At 37.2% G+C, this 20,834-nt stretch overlaps 1 protein-coding gene across 1 annotated transcript in view; it reads right to left on the reverse strand.

Moving 5' to 3' along the window:
* Positions 1–279: 279 nt before the first annotated feature.
* OCA2 (OCA2 melanosomal transmembrane protein) overlaps positions 280–20,834 on the reverse strand; it is a 159,892-nt gene continuing 139,337 nt past the window's right edge. Inside the window, 1 exon segment of the mRNA XM_041468525.1 lies at positions 280–367. Within this exon segment, the coding sequence (XP_041324459.1) occupies positions 280–367 (88 nt within the window).

A 20,834-nucleotide genomic window follows, 5' to 3' on the forward strand; every position in this document is an offset into this window, starting at 1 on the left:
CACAGCATATTCCCTTGAGAAGGTTCCTTTTTATCAGCATACTAATTGCATTCATAATGAAATACATGGATACTTTTAATTTTGATTGTCTAATTCTCCATATTGTTCATAAAACAAAAGGTTAAGAATGACCATATCTGATGTTTATGCCAACAATCATTTTGATTGATACCATATGTTGGGATTTTACATATCTTTTTCCTTTCATATGAGTTCTTAGCATTCTGATATAAACTAAACAAAAGGGAAAGCTTATCGAAGTCTTGAAAGTATAAATTACTATGAATTCCAACCTACTACAACATGAGCAACAAGAAGATAGCACATCCCAATGGTACAGGACACGATCATCATGGGGAAACCTAACCTGGAACAACAATAAAATAAAGCAAAGATTAATAAGGATACTAGAGTTTGTTCTCCAAACAATTTACAGCAAAGATATTTTGAATTATCCTACATATTCCAAGTGAAAAATATGTTTATAGCAATACCAAAAGCAGAGATGTTCTGAGCATATAACAGTATCATATTCAAGCTCACCTTTCTACCTCTAGCCTTAGAGATACCAGGTCAAAATTCACATAGTTTCATTGGTTTCAGAATGTCTGTTCCAATTTACATTGTCTCAGAATCTTGCATGCGTTATTGTTTTGGCATTTTTCAGATTTTTTCTCATGCACACAACATGCAATTACACAGGTAAAATAACAATTCTTACAAATTATGCAGCATTAGAAATTACTTTCAAGCATGCATCCCTTCAGATTAGGTGAGTGATCCTGGTATGGCACTTTGCAACACAATATATGGATCAAACTCATTAAATTGTTTCCCTGTTGATCTGAGTCACATACAGCTAGCACTCCTCTTTCATACCTCTCACCATGTCTAACAGACTTGAGTATTAACAGGCTATTGGAAATAAACCCCAGGCATTTGTAAAATAGCTAAAACTTTACTGTTCTACCCAAAAAACTATTTCATTTTCACCACAGGGAAAGATTTTCAGATAACACCCAGATTTAATACCTCTCTTTAGACTGACAAACACAGGGAGCACAGACAGACGAGTGAAAAGGATGTTGTGGAGTTGGCCAAGTCCTGATGGCTAAATCTGTACATCTTTCAGATATGTGTAAAAGAAAGAAGTTTTCTGAAACTCAAAAGCATTTTCATGTGATACAAGCAGTCTGTGAAAAAAAAACGCTGCTGTGATCACACTTATTTGTTTTATGTTACTAAAAACACAAGGAGAGCTGAGATGAGAAATGATCATGCCACAAATGATACCCTTATACACTTTCTTTTGCCAGATTCAGACAAGAGTTTTCATAAAACTTAGAAAAGCACAGCAATGTTTTCTGAAGTTCAGCATTTTATTAATTCTTTTTCTTGAACTAAGACCAATTTACACATGTGGGTATATTAATTCTGCCTTTTTGCCTTACTTTGCCCTTAGGAAGTTACTTGAGCCTTTTCCCCTGTGCCATATAATGACAGAGTACTAAGAGATAACCATTTTGTAGGGGACAGGAGGACATAATTCTCTGAGCTTGGTTGAATGAGCAGCTCCTTCCTTTAGCAAGTTATGGCTAGAAGAGATGTCTTAGGGCATTAAATGTAGCCTCCACTTCCTCAGGCTGGGAAGCCCTTGCATAAAATGAAAACTAAACTTCTCAATTGCTCATTGCCATCTTCTTTCTACCTGCAGCTGTGGCATTACCCTAAACTCATAAGATCCTCATGAGATGCTTCTTGCATTGCTGTTTCTCTGGAAAGCTGACTGGCAGAGGCATAGACATCACCAGCAGACTTTAACAGTCATTGGTTTGAGTTTTGGAGAAACTCTACTAGCAGTGAAGGTCACTGCAAACACAAAAATAATCAGCCCTAGCCTATAGAGTTTGTAGAATAACTGGGAAATTAATGAACACAAGCACTCTAAAAATATATATTGGAATTATTTAGGAAAGAGCAAGTTTGTCCATAATGCCAGCTTCATGGTCGCTCAACCCAGTATGGAAGTGTGCGCACCTCACACACCTACAGAAATCCAAGAGATAAAAAGTAAACCCCGTCAAGACAGAAAATGTGCAAAGAGAAGACTGCCAGACTGGCAGGTGATCTCATTTCTGTGTCCTTGACACCCCTCTGAAGAAGTTGGCCTGCCTCCTTGTGTACAAGTGTCCCTGTGTCCATCACCCAATATTGCCTGCAAGATCTGCCTCAGAAGGACAGTTCCCACCACGCCTGGCTCCAGCGGCTTTCTTCTTCATCCCTCTAAGGTTTTGGACCTGGTGAGCTGGCCTTTTCTGCCATTTTGGCATCAGGCATCATTATTGCTCTTCTGGCTCTGAAAGCATTGATGTTAAGCTGCCATTTGGACTTGGGAAAAAAAATGAGATTAGAGAGAAGGGCCAGCTGTGTCCAAGAGGTGACTGGAGAAAGGTACAAAAGATTGCTAGAAAGGGTTAGAGAATTGTCACAGCTTTCAAATATTTCCTGAAAAATCTGAAATGTATTTGGAGGATTTTTTGGAAGGTGAAAGGGGTTTTTTTTTCTTATGAACATGCATAAATTTACTGCAGAGAAGTGTTATTTGTTTTCCAATCCAACTGGTCAGATCCTTGCTTTTGAATGACTTGTTTCTTGAAAGAGCTGCATCATTCTTCAATCATTAAACTGTGATCAAGCTGATTATATTGTAAAACAGAAGAGCTAATGCTTCTCCTGTAGTTATTTTAGGAAAAATAAAAAAAACAAACAAACAAACAAAAAAAAAGTAAATTAATTTCCTGGCTAGCCAGCTGTTTTGCAGACCCTTCCCATTCTTCTGTCAGCCAAACTGATCTGCGGCATTGCCTAATCTCACTTAGATAAAAGTGTCCTGATAGTACAAAAAAAAGAAAACCCAACAATGGCTATAGGAATAAAATAGGGTAGCTAAAACCCCCTACTACATTCTTTAGTATATTTAATGAATGCCCCCTGTGGCTCTATCTCCATGACAGGCTAGCAAGCTGGAGATTGCTACAGCACTTATAAGAGCAGCGGCTGCTATTTGACAGAAAATATAGATCTCTTGACCTCATACTTGGCAAGCAATGAGCTGCCACTGGGGAAGATTGGAGACAAAGCAGATCTTAGTCTGTATTAATGCCACCTAACAAACCTCCCTAGAGAATGCACAGTAGTTCAGCAATGAATGGCCGTAATATGCCTTTGTGAAGAATGGCAAGAGGAGGAAAGGATCCAAAAAATATTCAAGGGCTAGTTGGTGACTGAAAAGAGAACAAAAAGGTTTGCTCAAACTTGGAGGAGGCACACGCAAGAAAATGGATTAATTATACAGGGCCACATGCAGGAATTGGGATCATACCACCACTGTCACAGCGCCAGCCAAATGTGTAGCTGGAGGCAGGAGCAGCCAGCCTGGGAAGGAGCCTCACTGCGCATAGTGTGGATGCTTGCATAGGGCACAACTGCAAAGCTGTTATTCTCATTGCATGGGCAATTACCCCACAACTTGAGGTCTGAATTTCAGGCTCGCTGGCCTGAGCTCTGATGTAATTGGATCAAATTCAATGTGGAATTTGTGTACCAGAGTGAGAAGAGATAAACACAGTAAGTATTAGTTACTGCAGAGTTAATAGATTCCTTGAGAATCATGGGATCATGCTATTTACACTACCCATTGCTCTTCCCCAAGGAAAAAAAAGTTCCTGTCCCAGGCCACATATGACACAATATACGGACACAAATGGTTTTTTAAATTATATTAAGTCCAAGAATGCGTATTAAACAATGTAAAAATTACTTCCAGCCACTTTTATTTCCAGCATACCCCTTGGAATCAAAAAGGACCATGTCATTCTTTTGCTCCTCTCTAAGGAAAAGGATCAGTGGAGTTTAGAAGTAATCAAAACCTTTTGTGTTCTAAAACTTTAAATTCATAAGAAACACTAATGATCATATTTGCTTAAAAATACATTTTTGCATCCTGCACTTCACTTTCCTTGTCTCTTCCTCTCTGCAGAGAGGGATATATATATACACAGAGCCTGTATGGTTCAAAAAGTGCATCTTGGTGCTCCGTAGCAGCTGAGGGAGGGTTTACCACTGCAAAGAGGAAGCAAGGTCAGATTCAAGAAAGGATTTAGCAGTCACCCCCTTTTTCCCCTCCTCCTCTTCATATTAGAGGCTTATGTGGAAAACTCCTATCTAAATGAAATCGCCCAGCCTAAATAGACACAAAAAGCAGATGTCAGCTCAGTGTGAGATAGTGAGAATGTTTCAAGTGAGAACCCCAGGGACCTGTCTTGGACAAAATTTTACTTATTAATAAATTCAGCGATCCAGTAAGGAAAAGCTTGAAAATTGTCCCAGTGTGGGAGAGATGTCAGAATCTGTGGAGAGCAGAATTCAGCATGTTCTTTCTTAGAAAATCAAAATGAGAATTTGAAATTAACAAAATGAAACTCTGTGAAGGTAAGCGTGAAATATGTATTAGAAGTCAACTGTGGGCATAAAACTAGCAAGAGAAGTGAACCTTTTTTGCTGGAAATTACCTAGATATATCTAATTCTGTCTCACTGTGAGATTTCTGGCCCTGTATTTACTTGGAAGAAAAAAACCCCTGTATGATTATTCTGGGAATAAAATCCATTTTTAATGAGTTTCTATGGAAGTGAATATTACAGTTTTCTTAGGTTATAAGTTTATCCAATATTATTTGCTAAATAATAATAGTGAAGCCTTTGGGGTCAGAATTGAGTTTTCTTGAACAAACTGGTTTCCTACATTACCTTGCAGCTCTATTTTGTGATGCTTCAAGAGCCAGTAGGATCCAGTATGTATAAGACTCAGGTTCATTGCCCTATTCTGCTTGATTTGGGACACAAAACACAAGATGTTCTCATGCATGAAAATCTTGCCTACATGCACTACCTTCACTGACAGCTCATAACTTGCACAGCCTGTGCATCCTTGGGGAAATCTGTGGAAGGAGCATGTCTCCTAAGAAAGGAGGAACCTTCAGTGGATTCTCAGTGGAAAAACAACAGCAGAAATCTCCCAAGCCCAAACCGCTGGCAGTGAAAGAAGACTGGTGGTAGACAGGAGTAAGAGTTTAAAAAAATTAAAGCTAACTTCTACTCCTACTTGTATTTGCAATTTAATGCAAAATTTAAATTCAACTAGTAGAGTTTCATCAGGCTTAAAATTTTGGTTTTTCTCAATTTGTTTTAGTTTCATGCTGCAAGGTCTAAAGAAGTTATAACCTCAGCTTTTGCAGAAACAGACAGGGCCTGGACAGATGGTGGACACTAATTGAACATGAACTGTGAACTTGTCTTTGCAACAAGGAAGGGTAATGGTATCTTGGGATGCATTAAGAAAATATTACCAACAGGTTAAGAGAGGCAATCCTTTCCCTCTATTCAGCACTGCTGAAGCTACACCTGGAGTGCTGGATCCAGTTTTGACCCTCCCAGTACAAGAGACACGGACATAATGGAGAGAAGGGCTACAGTGAAGGGCTACAATGATTGCAGGACTGGAAGATCAATAATACAAGGAAAGGCGTGAGGGCTGGGGCTGTGCAGCCTGGAGAAGAGAAGGCTCAGAGGGGAACTCATTAATGTGTATAAGTTCTTGGGGCCATTGTGTAAAGAACACAGCACCAGGCCTTACTCAGTGGTGCCTAGGGAAAGGACCAGAGACAGAAAAAAATTAAACACAGGAGGTTCTGTCTGAACATCAGGAAACACTTTTTTTTTACTGTGTTGGCGGCCAAGCACTGACACAGGTTGCCCAGGGAGATTGTGGAGTCTCCATCCTTGGAGATATTCAAAAGTCATATGGATATGCGCCAGGGAAATAGGCTGTAGGTGGTCCTGCTTGAGAGAGACCTCCAGAGGTCCCTTCCAACCTCAACCAATCTGTAATTCCCAGGCTTTTATTTGTTCCTCTGTTATTCAACGCAGGATAAGTAGGCATCATCTGCACACCTGAAGATTGACACCTCATCCGAAAATATTTAATGAAGGACAGAAGACAGATAATTCTTCTCAATCTTGGACAGTCTCTCACTGTATGCAGTGTTTTGTTCTGGAATTTTGATAAATATGAACTTGTTCTTCAAAGAAGATCTAAAAGTCTCTGAAAGTAACCTCAAAAAAGAGACTTAGGTGTAGGCATGCCTAGGACATATGTAAGGTTAGTTCTGAACAAAAAGAAAGTTACACATTTTAAGAAATGTCATCATTCAATTTGCAAAGTAATTTTCTTTTCAACAAAAGATATAACCACAATATTCATCCTATTTCTTCTTTCCCTTTCTATCAATGCAGACTACCTTTTGAGTGTCCTATCATTTCAGTTGTATCAACCTTTCCATCATTGCTAGTCTTTGACATACTGATCCAGCTTATCTGAAAGTATGAACTTTCCTATCAGCTTAAACAAAACATATTCAAAATGTTTATCACATACCCATGACCCCTTCAAATCCAGACACCTGTTGTAGCTCAGAAAACAGGTGGCTAAAACAGCAAGTGATCATTAATTTAACATTAAATTACTGTGAATTTCATATAGTCTGGAATTACATACAAATTATAGTGTAGTTACCTACTAGTTACCATACATAGGAGTTTCTGTGAAATTTAAAACGCAGAACAAAACCTATAATTCTATATTCATCTGCTTGCTAAATTTTTAACAATTTCTCATTATATTCTGTCTGTTTGGATCTATGCCAAGATTTTCCATAGAATTACTGCCTGGAGTAAACTTAAGATAGGGAAAATCAGATACTGAGTGAGAAAAAAGTGCTATGGTTTGCCTCCTACCATCTAGAATACTGTCCTAGAGGTGTTTGGCTGTAACCTCAACATTGTTATATGCAGAACAAGCAATGGGCCTTTCCTTGGCCTTCCAAAGTCTGATCACCAAAAGAAGAATTTTAGACTTTAATTCTGAGAGAACAGTTGGTCTGCCAGCTCCACCTGGCAGTTTCAAATGACTGTTAATACAATATTTCTTGCAGTCTCTGTCTAGGTCACTATGGTGCAACTGAGATTAAATACAGGACTGTCAGAATAAGTGACTCTGATAATTATCCAAAGCCTATTCATATATGGTTAAGTTAGTAACCAGTAAGAAAAATCATGAAAAAAATGGAAAATACATCACTTCTAGAAAAAAAGACACTGCAATTGGTCATTTAAAAATCAGCAAGACAATTGTTAGTTGACAAGGGTATCTCACCTTTCTTTTAAAAATAAATATACTCTTCCAATAGAATAATGTGAAATCCTGCAGACAGCCAGGGAAGAACACAATCTCAAGTACAGAAACAGACCTGAACACACAGAACTAGGGGTATTTGTCTTGGAAAGACCAGCATAATGCAGATAAATTTGTGTGTGTGGATCTACCTAGATGCACATATGCACTTCGGTCAAACAACCCCATTCAGTGCTACAGGTTTGGGAAAGAGTGGCTGGAAATCTACCACATGGAAAAGGACCTTGGGGTGCTGGTCAACAGCCGCTGAACAGGAGCCAAATTGTGCCCAGGTGACCAAGAAGGCCAACAGCACCTTGGCCTGTGTCAGAAATAGTGTGGCCAGCAGGACTAGGACAGTGATTGTGCTCCTGTGCTGGTGAGGCCATACCTCGAGTCCTGTGTTCAGTTTGGGCCCCTCACTTTCACAAGAAAGACATTGGGGTGCTGGATTGTATCCAGAGAAACAGAGCTGGTGAAGGGGCTGGAGCACAAGTCCTGTGAGGAGCAGCTGAGGAAGCTGGGGCTGTCCAGCTTGGAGAAGGGGAGACTCAGGGGTGACCTTATTGCTCAACTACTACTGGAAAGGAGGTTGTACAACTGAAAGCAAGGTGTCAGTTGGTCTCTTCTGGGCAACCAGTGATAGGACAAGAGGAAACAGCCTCAAGTCTTACCAGGGAAAGTTTAGGTTAGATGTTCAGAACAATTTCTTCACTGAAAGGGTGGTTAGGCATCGGAAGAGGTTGCTCAGGGAAGTGTGGAGTCGCCATCCCTGATGGTGGACTCTGCAGTGTTAGGGTAATGGTTTGGATTTGTTCAGGGTCTTTAACAAACTAAAGGATTCTAAATTTCTATGAAAATTAGAGGAACATCTCCTCTATAGGCAGACTAGTTCATACCCTCCTAAGGAAGTATGACTGCCATGATAAAGTGCAGCATAACGATTCAAGATGATCTGTTAGTGCTTTTTGTGACTTCATGTCACCCTTGGATCTACCATCACATATTAGCAATGTATTTGCTCTCCACATCTTTTAGGCAGATCCCAAAACAAATTTTATCCTCAATTTGCAGTTTCTGGTTTTGTTATGAAACCTTCACACCATTCTAATGTCTAGGAAACACAAATATATGTAATTGGTTCAGCTTCTTGGGAAAGCCGTACTTATTCCTCTCCCACACATCTGGGTAATGAGGTGTGGTTGTGAGTCTGAGCTTAAGAAGATTAAAATCATCATGGCCGACTAGAAGAGAAAATCAATGAAGTACATCTTGTCTGACAGCACTTGTTCTCATGAATTGTTTGAATGGTTCTGATACAAATATTCTATTAATGAGACAGATTTATACAAAACTAGTGAGGTTTACTGTGCAAAAATTAATGCATTACGACTGTTGAAATAGGTTTTGCAATATTTGCAGTTACATTTTCTGTATTTTATGAAACATTTAACATATTAAACTCACTTCTGACAATTATATGCTTTTCTGCCTTGCAAAAAGCAAATTCAAGGTTTAAGGGTATTTTTCCTAAAATAACTTTTTATAGCTCAAATCTCCCTGCTATAGAAATGTCACATAAAATAAAATGTTTTGCATGTTTTTGAAATAAACTGTATCTACCCTTTTTTTTGGACTACAATGTATTTGTATATGGTTTAAACAAATCAAAGATAATGGATATGGCAGAAATTTACTGTGATTTATTTTGGTTCCAAAATGTTTCAAATTAAATAACCCTTACTAACTCTTTATTATCTTGCTTTTTCTTAGAAAGGATTCAGGAGAGGAAGTTGCTTGAATGTTATTTCCATTAACGTCCTTAATCCCAACCCTCACAAATGGTATCTTGGGGCACTTTTCCTGGGTTTTATTTTCTTCCAAATGGAATCTTTTATTTTGGTTAAAGCACAAGATAAAAGGAAATTACATTTTATGGTAGAGATTAATCAGCCCATTCTTTAATAATTTCATCAGAGTACACTCAACTATTTAAAAAACCCTAGACTTTGCTAAAAAGACAGATGTTGCATAAAAAGGAGTATGTTCCACCCTCTTCCCCCTCTTTTCCTCTCCACTTTGAGATTCCCATTCTAGTGCCACACAATGTAATGATAGAGAACTCATGTATAGAAGTTCACCAGGACAAAGGAGCAATGTAATTGCATTCTGAATTAAGAAGTAGAAGGATGTTTCCTGTGCACTAATGATTATTTATGAATTCAGCAGATGCCTCCTGATAAAAGGCTGTTAACTGTTAATTATGTAAGGCCAGTAAACTTTCCACCACAAACCCCATGCTATAGGCTGTGCAGTCTAAGAGAACAGCAGAGAGTGGAGATTTCCATTCCAGCAGGGTGCACTTGGAGGTTTCCCTCCCACCCACCATGAAATGTTAACCAAAGGTAAATGAGGGGGCAGATGGAGCCTCACAAGCCCTCGCTCCATCATGGTGCACTGCAGTGTACAGGCCTTTCTGCCCCAGAGGAGCCACAGATCTGAGCTCCTCCCTGCTCCTTACAAGGAAAACTTTTATAAACAGTCTAATTTTAAATGCACTAGCAAGCTAAGGTTAAATTAAGTGAATTCTATTCTAAGTGCATCCATTCCACAGCATGTTAAGGTTCCCATATAAAAAGTATTAGAAAAATAAATAATATATAAATATACCCTCTGGATTGTCACAGATGTAGATACCAACATTTTTAATGAGATGAAAGAAAATCATAGAATCATAGAATGGTCTGGGTTGGAAGGGACCTTAAAAATCATCTAGTTCCAACCTCCCTGCAGTGGGTAGGGATAACGTCTCACTAGACCAGGTTCCTCGGAGCTCCCTCCAGCCCAGCTTTAAACACTTCCAGGGATGGGATATCCACAGCTTCTCTGGGCAACCTGTTCTAGTGTCTCACCGTCTTCACAGTAAAGATGTTTCTAATATCTAATCTAAGCCTGCTTTCTGTTTGGAGCCTTTATGGTCTTGTAAATAGTTTCTCTCCATTTTCTCACAGGCTCCCTTCAGGTACTGAATGACCACAACAAGGTCATCCCATGGAGACCCAACAGATGGGGAAGATGGAAAAAGTATAATGTGGGAAGGCAATAAGTACCACCAGCAGGACGATTAAACATGGGCTTAGCTACATGAGCAGTTCACAGATATTGTAATCAATCAGGCAGAAGCATCACTGTCTAATTGTTACAGATGGCCGACTTAGGCCTTTAGGCACTTCCAGCTGATAGGGCAGAGCTTGAGAAAGTCCAGTTCTCAATTCCTAAAAATGTACTACACTTTCAGAAATTTATTTCAGAAAGAAACATTAGTCCTGGTGTTGTCATCTAACCCACACCATCATGAGTGTTACTCAGGCTTATGCTAGGAATAGGAATTAGAGTGTCTGAAATGAGGCAAAAACAGAAATAAAAGGACTTATGAAGATGATATTTATATTTTCAACAAGTGGGTGAAGACTAAGATGCTTGCTACAGTAATTTCTGCCTCCCACCTCCAAGTCTGCAGTGGAAGAGAAGGAATGCTACTTCCTGTAATGCTACTCCTGTAACGCAAGCATGCAAGTGGGTCTACACCTAACTAATAACAGAACACAGGAGGGTAATAGAAGGTCACTAACAAGTGAGTTATGCAGGAGATGGCCTGGGCCAGCAATTTACACCCAGGTTACACCCAGGTACACCAGTCTTCATCTTTTTTCTGTTTTAGTCCTTTGAACAGCTTGGACAGTCAAACAATTGGTTTAAGTGTAATCAAGTGATTCTGAACTGTTCCTAAGTCCCACCAGAGAAACACAAAATTAACTTTCTAAAATATCAGGATTATTTTTTCAGATATGTTTAAGATATTTTCCATGTTAGTTTATTTCTCTAAATTTGGCCTTTCCAGCTAAGGTTAACAGAGTTTTGCATTTTCTGTCTTAGAAAGAGAAGGTATAATAACACACTTTAATTTTTACCATAGCATTATGAAAAAATCTGAAACAAGCTAGGTATTAATATCCTTACAGTGCCAGAGATGGAATATGAGTATTTATTGAGTGGAATATTTAGGGTTTTTTTTTTTTTTTTCCTTTGCCTCTAGAAAATCTATTATTTAGATAGTTTCCATAATAATAGAAAAACAATTTATCTATATGATGACATTTATTTTGACCCTCTAATAGTTTTTTGCTTTATTATCAGCAAGCAGTAAAGACAGTAACAAATGGCTTAATAACAAACACAGAAAAATAGCCCAACATAAATACTTTTACAATTTTTTAGTAATATTTAGTAATATGTGTCAAACAGTACCACAAAGGAGAAAAAAACAAACACAGAAATCCTCCAGCGCAACACTCTTTTGAAAACTTTCTTAGGAATAATCCTTTCCTTTTTCTTTACTGGACTTTTTAAAGATGTGCAATAAAACTGAAACCTCACAACAAAAACAAACAAAAAAACTGAACAAGGAAAACCACAAAAAACCAAAACTCCGCAACAACCCAAACAAACACCCCCAAAGAAAGCTCCCCAAACCAACAAGATTTTATTTATTTTTCAGGAGTGAGTTTTGTACCTCCTCCCATAAAAGCAGTTCTTAGTCACTATCAATTTAAAACCATTCTCAATACCTAACCACTGTTGTTTTAGCTTATTGAGCTGCTATTTTTCTGTTTAAAACTTTAGACCAGCCCTATTTAAGTAACCTTCATTGAAGCTGAAAAACTGAAAGTAATGATCAGGAAGCTATAATTCAAGTGTTTTACTAGTGCTGTTTATATTAAAGCAGTACCCCTGAGTGTAAATATAATCAGGAAGATAATTTTTTTTAGGTTAAAAAAATTCACTTCTAAGTTCAAGCAGCAAAAAAGCAAGGAATACAGTAAATACTACCACATCTTTTGTGTGAAAAATAGTGTCTAGTTTACACAAGAGAATAAAACTCTATTTCCCAGTCCATAAAAAGCACTACTTCCTTTCAGCTGCTCTAAATTCAAATGCATTATAATGAAAATAATGTAAACAGTAAACCCTCCTTTCTTCTGATTGTGCTGGGAGACACCAGGATAGTCTGTTTAACACATTATCTAGTAACAGGGAAAATCACTTTGTTAGTTCTATTAAAAATATCAATTTTTTTGAGAAAATTAAATGCCCTGAAAAATTATATTATGATGTGACTCCAAATGCCTGCATGATGCCTTGGCAGGCAAATATAAAGCATTGGATAAAGCAAACTCTAGCTGCAGAAAAATTAATATTTTCTCATAAGAAGGCTTATTAATCGTGGTATAAATGGCAAATGTATCTATAAAGTTTCATACTGACGGTGTTCTCTGAGTTTCCCAGATTTCATATCTCTTTCTGCCATCTAAGTTATATTTTTGTTTGGATCTCTTGCAAATTGTTTTGCAAAACAGTGTTTGGAGATGCAGAATTTCTCCAAGCAAGTATTCTCCAGCCAGCACTGAATAATTCTGGTAATTGCAAAAATACCCTATTTAATTAGAAAATCATTTTCTAATTTCAACAATGTTTGAATAACACTCTTGTTCAGCATCTATAGTGACTGTCTAATCAAATTGAGCATGTTGTAATTAACTAAAATTTTGGCATTTGATGAATTTGAATGAAGCTGAAAAAAGTAGGAATGTTTTCAAAAAAAACCCCAATTTATATCAGAACATAAGACATTATACACATGAGAATTTAAATATGTGTTGCTCAACACAAAAAACTGTGTGAACTTTATATCATCTCCCAGGTGACACAGAAACAAAAACTGAGCTAAGGCAGTTTGGCTTTTTTTCTCTCCAAAACAAATTACAAAAATCATGTAAAAGAGCAAGAACTTCACTCATTCTTCTCTTCTTTGAATCACCTCTGCTTGCCTGGACTTGCTCCCTTCTCAAGTTCCCTTTCCTCCCTGCTCCCACCAACTCATTCATCCACAGCTTTGGACACACTCTTTGTTGGAACAGGACTATCCCATTTCTTTGTGAGCTCAAACCCTGTTCCTGGGCACACAACTCGTACTCCAAAATTACCTTCCAAGAGCTGTTTCTCTCCAGTGATTACAATGAGAGCCAAGTAAGGAAATAAAGCTATCAACACTGTAGAATGAAAAAGTGAGGTGAGATGAATCTTGCCTTTACTGACAAGCAGCTCCATCAACACCAGAAAATAATGAAGCCTTATTTCCTATTTCTTTGTGTCTTAAGTTTGATTGACTTTCTGTCTAGGTAGAAACCTTTCCTCTGTAACTTGTAACAGTGCTCACCAACACGGGTTTTTTCGGTGTCGCCTCAGACTTCTCTTTCCCTCAGTGAGAATATTAATAGGGTTTCTTTCCTCTTCCCAGCCACCAACTTTGATGGCATTTCAGGGATTTTGATTATACTTGAGAAATCAAGCCCCCTATCCCCACCATTCTCTCCCCTGCCAGAAGTGTTTGAAGTTGATAAGTATATTCAGAAGTTATTAGACGGAAAACACAGCGACACATGCACAGCAATAAAATTGTACAGGAAAGCAGAGGAAAATTTAGTCTTTGATGGAAAAAAAGGAACAGAAAACTTTTCAAAGGCTTTTTTTTTTTTTTCTGAAACATACTTTTTACAAGGTGATAACTTGATACAAATCAAGAAGGATTAGAGCAAGGGATCTAGCTTTGCTTGTGCTTCCATTATATAGTTCTAGTCTCCAATTTAATCAGAGTGCTTAATGCATGGGAAGGTAACAGGGAAGAGAAAGAAATGTGAAGTTAGTTTGTCAAACATTTTGCAATTTCATGTAATTCCCAAGGAATTGTTAAGTTATATTGGAAGACTAAAATTCAGTTACTGAAAAAAAGAAAATATTATTATCACAATTTAATTTTAAATTGCAACAGGATTTACTTAGTGCACTGCTGTTGATACTGCCAGAGCATATACTTCTGACCTTAACAGGAAGTAGAAAAGTGAAGTTCTATTTACTGAAATATTTTTAAAATCTGTAAGACCTAATGAATAATCTCTAATAGAGTTCAAAGGCTTCAAGATTTTAATCAGTTTACAACTCAGATGTATATCTATCAAACATGAAAACATTACTATAGTAGGGAATAATATATAAGTATGGCTCAAAGCGATAATACTTCTGCATGCAATTTTTATTCTGAACAGTTACGTAGTCTAAATGCTGTTCATAAATCTCACAAAGCCAAAAAATAATATTCCATCAGTGTAGCTTAAACCTGAAAACTCCAATTATTCTTATGATGAAGAATAATATCTGCAAAAATATAAAGAACAAGCGAACTATTTGCATGTGTTGGTTGAAATTATTAAGGACGAAAAATGTACTTGAAGACTTTTTGTAAATGTAACTACGTCATTAAGTTTGCATTAAATATACCATTCCCTGGTAGTTACAATGGAAATAAACAACTTGCACGAATGTCCCTGAAGTAATTTATTTAATTATGAGCTTCAGCACATATTTAGTGCTTCAAATTCTTCTATGCATTGACGTACTAATTGCTAGCACTTTAGAATATACATTGACTAAATATACTTTGTGTCAGAAGAATATAGTCAGGTTCTTTGTATAATATTAAAAACATGGAATAATCTTAGTAACCATTTAACTGAGGAGATATTTATTCTGCAGTTTGAATAGAACAATGAGACACCACCGAAGGCCATGCAAACATGAGAAGTGACTGAAGACTTAACCAATAGCTTTTTGAATATCAGTATACCAGATACAAATCTTCTTTTCCTTGGTATACATGTACATGCATTTCTGGCAGAGAAAGGAAATTAGTTCATGGTGTAAGTAAAACATCTCTGTGGGGCCAATGAGAAAGACATACATGACCTTCTGCCTATTTCTCCTTGTAAAGAGCATAAATCTTGTGCAATATTCACAGCATCTGGTGGTGTCAGCTCCACAACCTAATGCAGACCATGCAGTTTTCTTCTGTGTTAGTGTATCTATATAAATAAATAGGTTTTTCCTCAATAAGTTGTAATGTAAACTACTACAACAAAGAGGAGACTTCATTTCAAGCTTCAGCTTCGCCCCCTTTTTTTTCTTCTGTCAGTGACAGAAACTTTAAAAACACTTGATAATAATAGAACATTTAATTTTATTACCAACAAAATCTCACTCACTGGAGTCCCCTCCACTGACCTCTGAAGTGAAACTAAAAGCAATGCTCCTTTCTCTTCCTCCCAGCAAATCACTGGTTTTGACATGTCTGCCTGTACTATTCTTGGCCTTGGAGGCCTCTTCCTCTTCCAGCTCTCCACTGATCTCTCTTCACATCTATCACTGTATCCTCTTGCCAAAGAGATGCTCTTCTTGACCCTCGTCTCCCACTTCCCTTGCTTCTCACTCCAGATAATTTCACCACAGACTACATGCAATTCAGCAAAGTCTCCTGTCCTGACAATTCACTGATCTTGTTCTCTCCAATTTATCTAACTTCTCTAATCTAATCTCTCTTCAAATCTAAGTTCAGTCCACTCCTCTGCCAGGTCTTTACTGATGTCTAGCTATCAGTTTACTCTACATGTCAGCCAGCTCCATTCTCTTTTTTTTTTTCCACCCCTGCAAATCTTTCCATTTATCTCCTTTTCTCATTTTCATACAGCACTACCAGTGTACTCCTTACCCTTGCATATCATTTGAGTCCATTTGGATTCACATTCCAAGTTATTTCTACAGCTCTTGCAGTTCTGCTTAATTGTTCCTTCCTGACTATTCACATAACTAAAATACTAACTTATGGCTCTCCTAGCCCAGTTTCTCAATGTTGTTTTCTTTGACTTCAAGAAATACCACATATAATTCCCCAGCCCCAAAAGTTTGGTCATTGAAGGATACTCTTTGAATCCCTTCACCAGTTCTCTTCTTACAAAAGCACAAGCATTGTCATCATACACAGACTAGTACTCCACTCTTTATTGAAGGTGTAATGTTTTCAGCTGCATCCTGATGTTAGCCCTCATCACCATTTATTATATTTTAAGTTAGTAGCTTACTCCCAAAAGGTTTCCTAGCACTGACAGGGATGCCCCAAACTGCCTGTAAAGTCACCTTACCAGCAGTCTTCCACTTTGTTTTGCCCTGGCACAACTGACAGCACCAGACATCTTTGCAGTTCAGTATTACACTTTGTGTTTTTCTCTCAGCTGGACTAACATCACTGAACTTGGGGTGTCCAAAGCTGAGGCACTCTGAACTGGGCAGCAATCTGTGCAGCTGTCAGAAAGAGATATGCACATATACACACATGAGCACTGAGGTCCCTATCTATCCTCAGATCAACTCACACATTTTTTCCCCTAAAGTCAGTAAGTCATCTAATAAAATAATTTACTTCTTTCTACAAATCTTGTGCTTGCTATGTCCTTTAAACATGCAGCAATATCTCTATTTTCTAAAGAGAACAAGCACAGGATGACAATGGAGTTCTCACACCTACAGACACAAATCACAAAAGGTCAATTATTCCTGACTGAAGGGAAGCCACCTGCAGTGCCAGGTAGAGCTGGTATCAAAGCAAAATAAAGCAAGCAAAAAAGATTTCCAGATATCTAATATATGTGAAACACTTTATGTATGGTTAAAATGCAAAGGACATAAGAGGAGCTATAAAAAGAGCTACAGCTGGGTATGAGCAATAGCAAATGAAGAACAGAAAGGAAACGGCTCCAACACAGGATACCCCATTTCTGATCAATGCCAGTACTTATCTGTACCAGATTATTCCTCACTTTTCTTAGAGAAAGTGTTTTTCTGTTTGCCACTCATGGATACTTTCTTGCACACCTCCATGACCATTTGTAGTGTATCATCTTTTGCTACACAACTGGCTGTCATGCTTTAGGAGCCGTACTCCCCACTTCAGTGCCCCCACTGAAACTTTCCACACCACCACCACTCATCTTTTCCCCACCACAGGGAGTACAGGGCAGGTTAAACACCTCACCTCAGTAGCCTAAATTAGATTTTCTTTGTATTCATTACCAGTGAACAATCTTATGCCCAGACTGCATGTTGGCTGGACAGGTACCATGTTTTTGATCAGTGTGTTACTCTGCCTCGCCTTTTTAACTGTGCTGGACATCGGCAAGGACTTGTATCTGTGGCATCAGCAAGTGCAAAATATACTTTAGTATATTTACTCTGATGAGTATATATACTCAGCACAACTGACCCAGGTGGGGTAGGCAGCTTGGGGATGAGAACATGCACATCAATTCCATCCTCATGGATGGAAACTGCCTGCACAGTAACTGTGCCTTGTACTAGCATGGCATAAGCCAGAAGCACAGTGTATTTCCAAATGAAGTGCTTACAAGAAGAAACACACTGGACTTCAAAAACTAAATTAGTATCAAAAGAGCAATTAAAAAAAAATTGCAGAAAATATTCTGCAATACTGAAAGATTTTGCCTTGACTGTTTCAGTTTACAATCCCGACAATCAAGAGCAATTTAGCTACTTAATACTGTGCTAGCCTCAGGAACTGATAGATAGCTCCTACAGCCTGGGGATATGCCCTTCTACATGAATTTATACACCTGCAACTTACATGGTAACGTATGTTTCCGTGAATTCAATTTAAATTGAACAAGCATTGAAAGGGAAAAAAAAAAGTTGATATCAGCAACAAACAGATGCAAATATTGCTAGATTAACCAGGTCATTTTGGTCCCAAAGCTAGACAAGAGGCCCAAGAGCCATTTGCTGTTCTATTAGCAGTCTTGTAGATACCTCTCAGCAAGGTACAGCTCCATCTGGCAGAAGACAATTTCTTGCATTAGAATTCTGGTATTACCTCCTGGCTTACACCATGCTGAACCATCTCACAAGCTCTGTACATAATCCAGCAGTGCCTACAGTGTTTGCATTAAGAAAAAAATGTGTCCTTTCACAGGAAGAGATAAAACAAATGTATAAGACATTTTGGAAATATCATTAAAAGGCATAGGAAATGTTTTTCTTTGTTCAACAGTATAATTAGAAGGACTCATATTGTCTGCATAAATGCCCAACCTTTAAAGAAGCATGAGCAATATCAGAGTTTATCAAAAGAGCATGATCTGTTTACATAGATTGACAAAGTTAAACTTGGAAGTTGGATGTTCATTTAACAATTTTTTATATTAAATCCTGCCTTCCCTCTACTATCATTTGGATAAAGATGCAAAAAGCAGAGCTCTTTGTAAAAAATCACCTTTCTGTGGCAGCAAAATTGAAAGATAAGCCAGACCATTATATTCTCTCCCACTGTCACCACATCAAAGCGCCCCCACTATTACCTAATACTTACTTGCAAAGCTGTCTCATTCATCATTCATCTCTAGAGTAATAAACAACCCTTTCAACCCTTTCAGACTTGGATATTTTGATTCCTCTTTATGCAAGGATGTCTTCATTTTACAACTTTACATATCAGTGTACATATCGATTTTCATGTGCTTACTGTGAAGTGTGTGCTCCCTGATCTTTTGTGACACATATATGTGGCCCTTGAATTGCAGGAAGACCAAAGCTTTTGTGGCATACTTTCCCTGGACTGCCAAATTATTTGCATCTTCATATAAATTTGCAGTTTCTAGGCCAATTCAAGTAAGTGTGGGTATGTTAGGACAGTTAGGAAAATCAGCTGTTAAATGGAAAGCTAGTTCCAGTCTTAATCACTTTGTAATTACACTTCCTGAAATAAATGCTAATTAAAAATAAATCCTCTTCTGTACTAATAAAAATATATTTTAAATATTTATTAATTTCTTGCTCACAAGATAGTTCTGTTTTATTTCTAGCTAAGGAACTATAAATAAGGACTTTGCTTTTAATTAAATACCATGTTTGAAGAAATGAGATGCCAAACTGAAATAATAAAACACAGTTGATGTATTTATATCTCCATTGGATTCTCTAAAGATATTTCTTCTTCAAAGTTCATAAGGTAAACAGAAGTTATTGTCAAAGATTCGAGAAAGAACAGATGTTTTCATTTCAGATTGCTATTTTTGTAATCCAAACTAGCTCAGCACCTAGACAGTAAAACATACTTTGTGAACACTGGTATGTGGAAACCTTTCTAGCTGAAGTAAATGTTAAGAAAATTTTTAAAAAACCAAAACTGGCTAAACAGATAAACATCATAAATTATATATGCTAAACTGCAAACTTAAGATTTATTTTAGTAAGATTCAGTACTAGCAATTCCAACCGTGACATACAGGAAAATTACTATATGAGGAAACAAAATGCTCATCTTATTAACTAACAGTTTCCTTTTTCTTGCGAAGCACATTAGGAGGTTCTTTGAAGGGGTTGGGAAGCTAAAATAATCCTCCAGGAATCATAAGAAAAATTCAGGCTTTATGTAAAACATAACAAATAAAATATCTCACTGATGTGGCCAGTACACTGTGTAGGGAACACAATTTTTTCAAACTATTTATTTATATTTTTGCTCCAGTTTAACAAAGTACTTAACCCTTCTGACTATATCTTTTATTTTAATGATCAAAATTAGGGATATTACTGGACAGCCATGGGATCTGGTTATTTTATATGCCTCTTGTTATTTTTGTGCATCAGTATGAATTTGAGGTATGAAGACAAGTGATATCATGTCATGTATATGAATAAGGTAATGAGAACAGAAGATAAGATTTCAGATTTACCTTTGACTTTCAGCAGAGCTTTTGTTGAGTGGACTTGCTGTTAATTTCTAATTCTTCCAATTTGAGATTCAGACTATTCTTTCATCAATTTTGAGAATTTATGGAAATATTTCTAGTTATGCTGGGTTTAATAAAAGCAAATTTCATTGTAGTCACAACCTGGAATGAGTCCTGAGATCCTAAACTACCTGTAACTAGTATTGGCAATGGTAAACATACACAAAGATCACACTTTACATCACAAAGACCCTGAGAAATAACCAGACAATATTTGATTTTCTATTCTTGCACCAAGAAGGTTTTGTTAATTTTAATGTTAAATGTCATTAAATCCCTAACAGCTCTGCTGCTGGAATACATAGCTCTATGCATACAAAGGCAGAAATTGTTCCTTTCTAACACATATGCTTCAATGAATTCTTTTATTTATTAAAATTATCAGCACATTCATAGAAATGAGAATTCTTTCTTATCAAAATAGTGTATCATTTTCAACAGGAATTCATTTATCATAAGAAAAAAATTTCAGCTGCTTTCAATCAAATATGTTATACAGAAATAGTCATATTAATGGTGAAATTTGTGAACAGTAGGTTTGTGTCTGGGGTATAACTGACTATATGATCCTCATCTAAGGAAAATTAGACCACTTATTTAGGAATTGAACAAAGGATGTAGGAAACCAGTCACGGAAGCATTAAAAAGGACATTCAGGGTACAACTCATAAGATTATTATGAGTCTCATTGAGAATAATTCCTCTGGAACCACAGGTGTCTCCATGAACCATAAACAAAAACAACTAATCTTGTATTTCTTATGCAGAAAAAAATTCCCCCTAGTCAATAACACT

This window comes from Pyrgilauda ruficollis, unplaced genomic scaffold, assembly GCF_017590135.1.
Source record: "Pyrgilauda ruficollis isolate IOZ18807 unplaced genomic scaffold, ASM1759013v1 scaffold22, whole genome shotgun sequence".
NCBI lineage: Eukaryota > Metazoa > Chordata > Aves > Passeriformes > Passeridae > Pyrgilauda > Pyrgilauda ruficollis.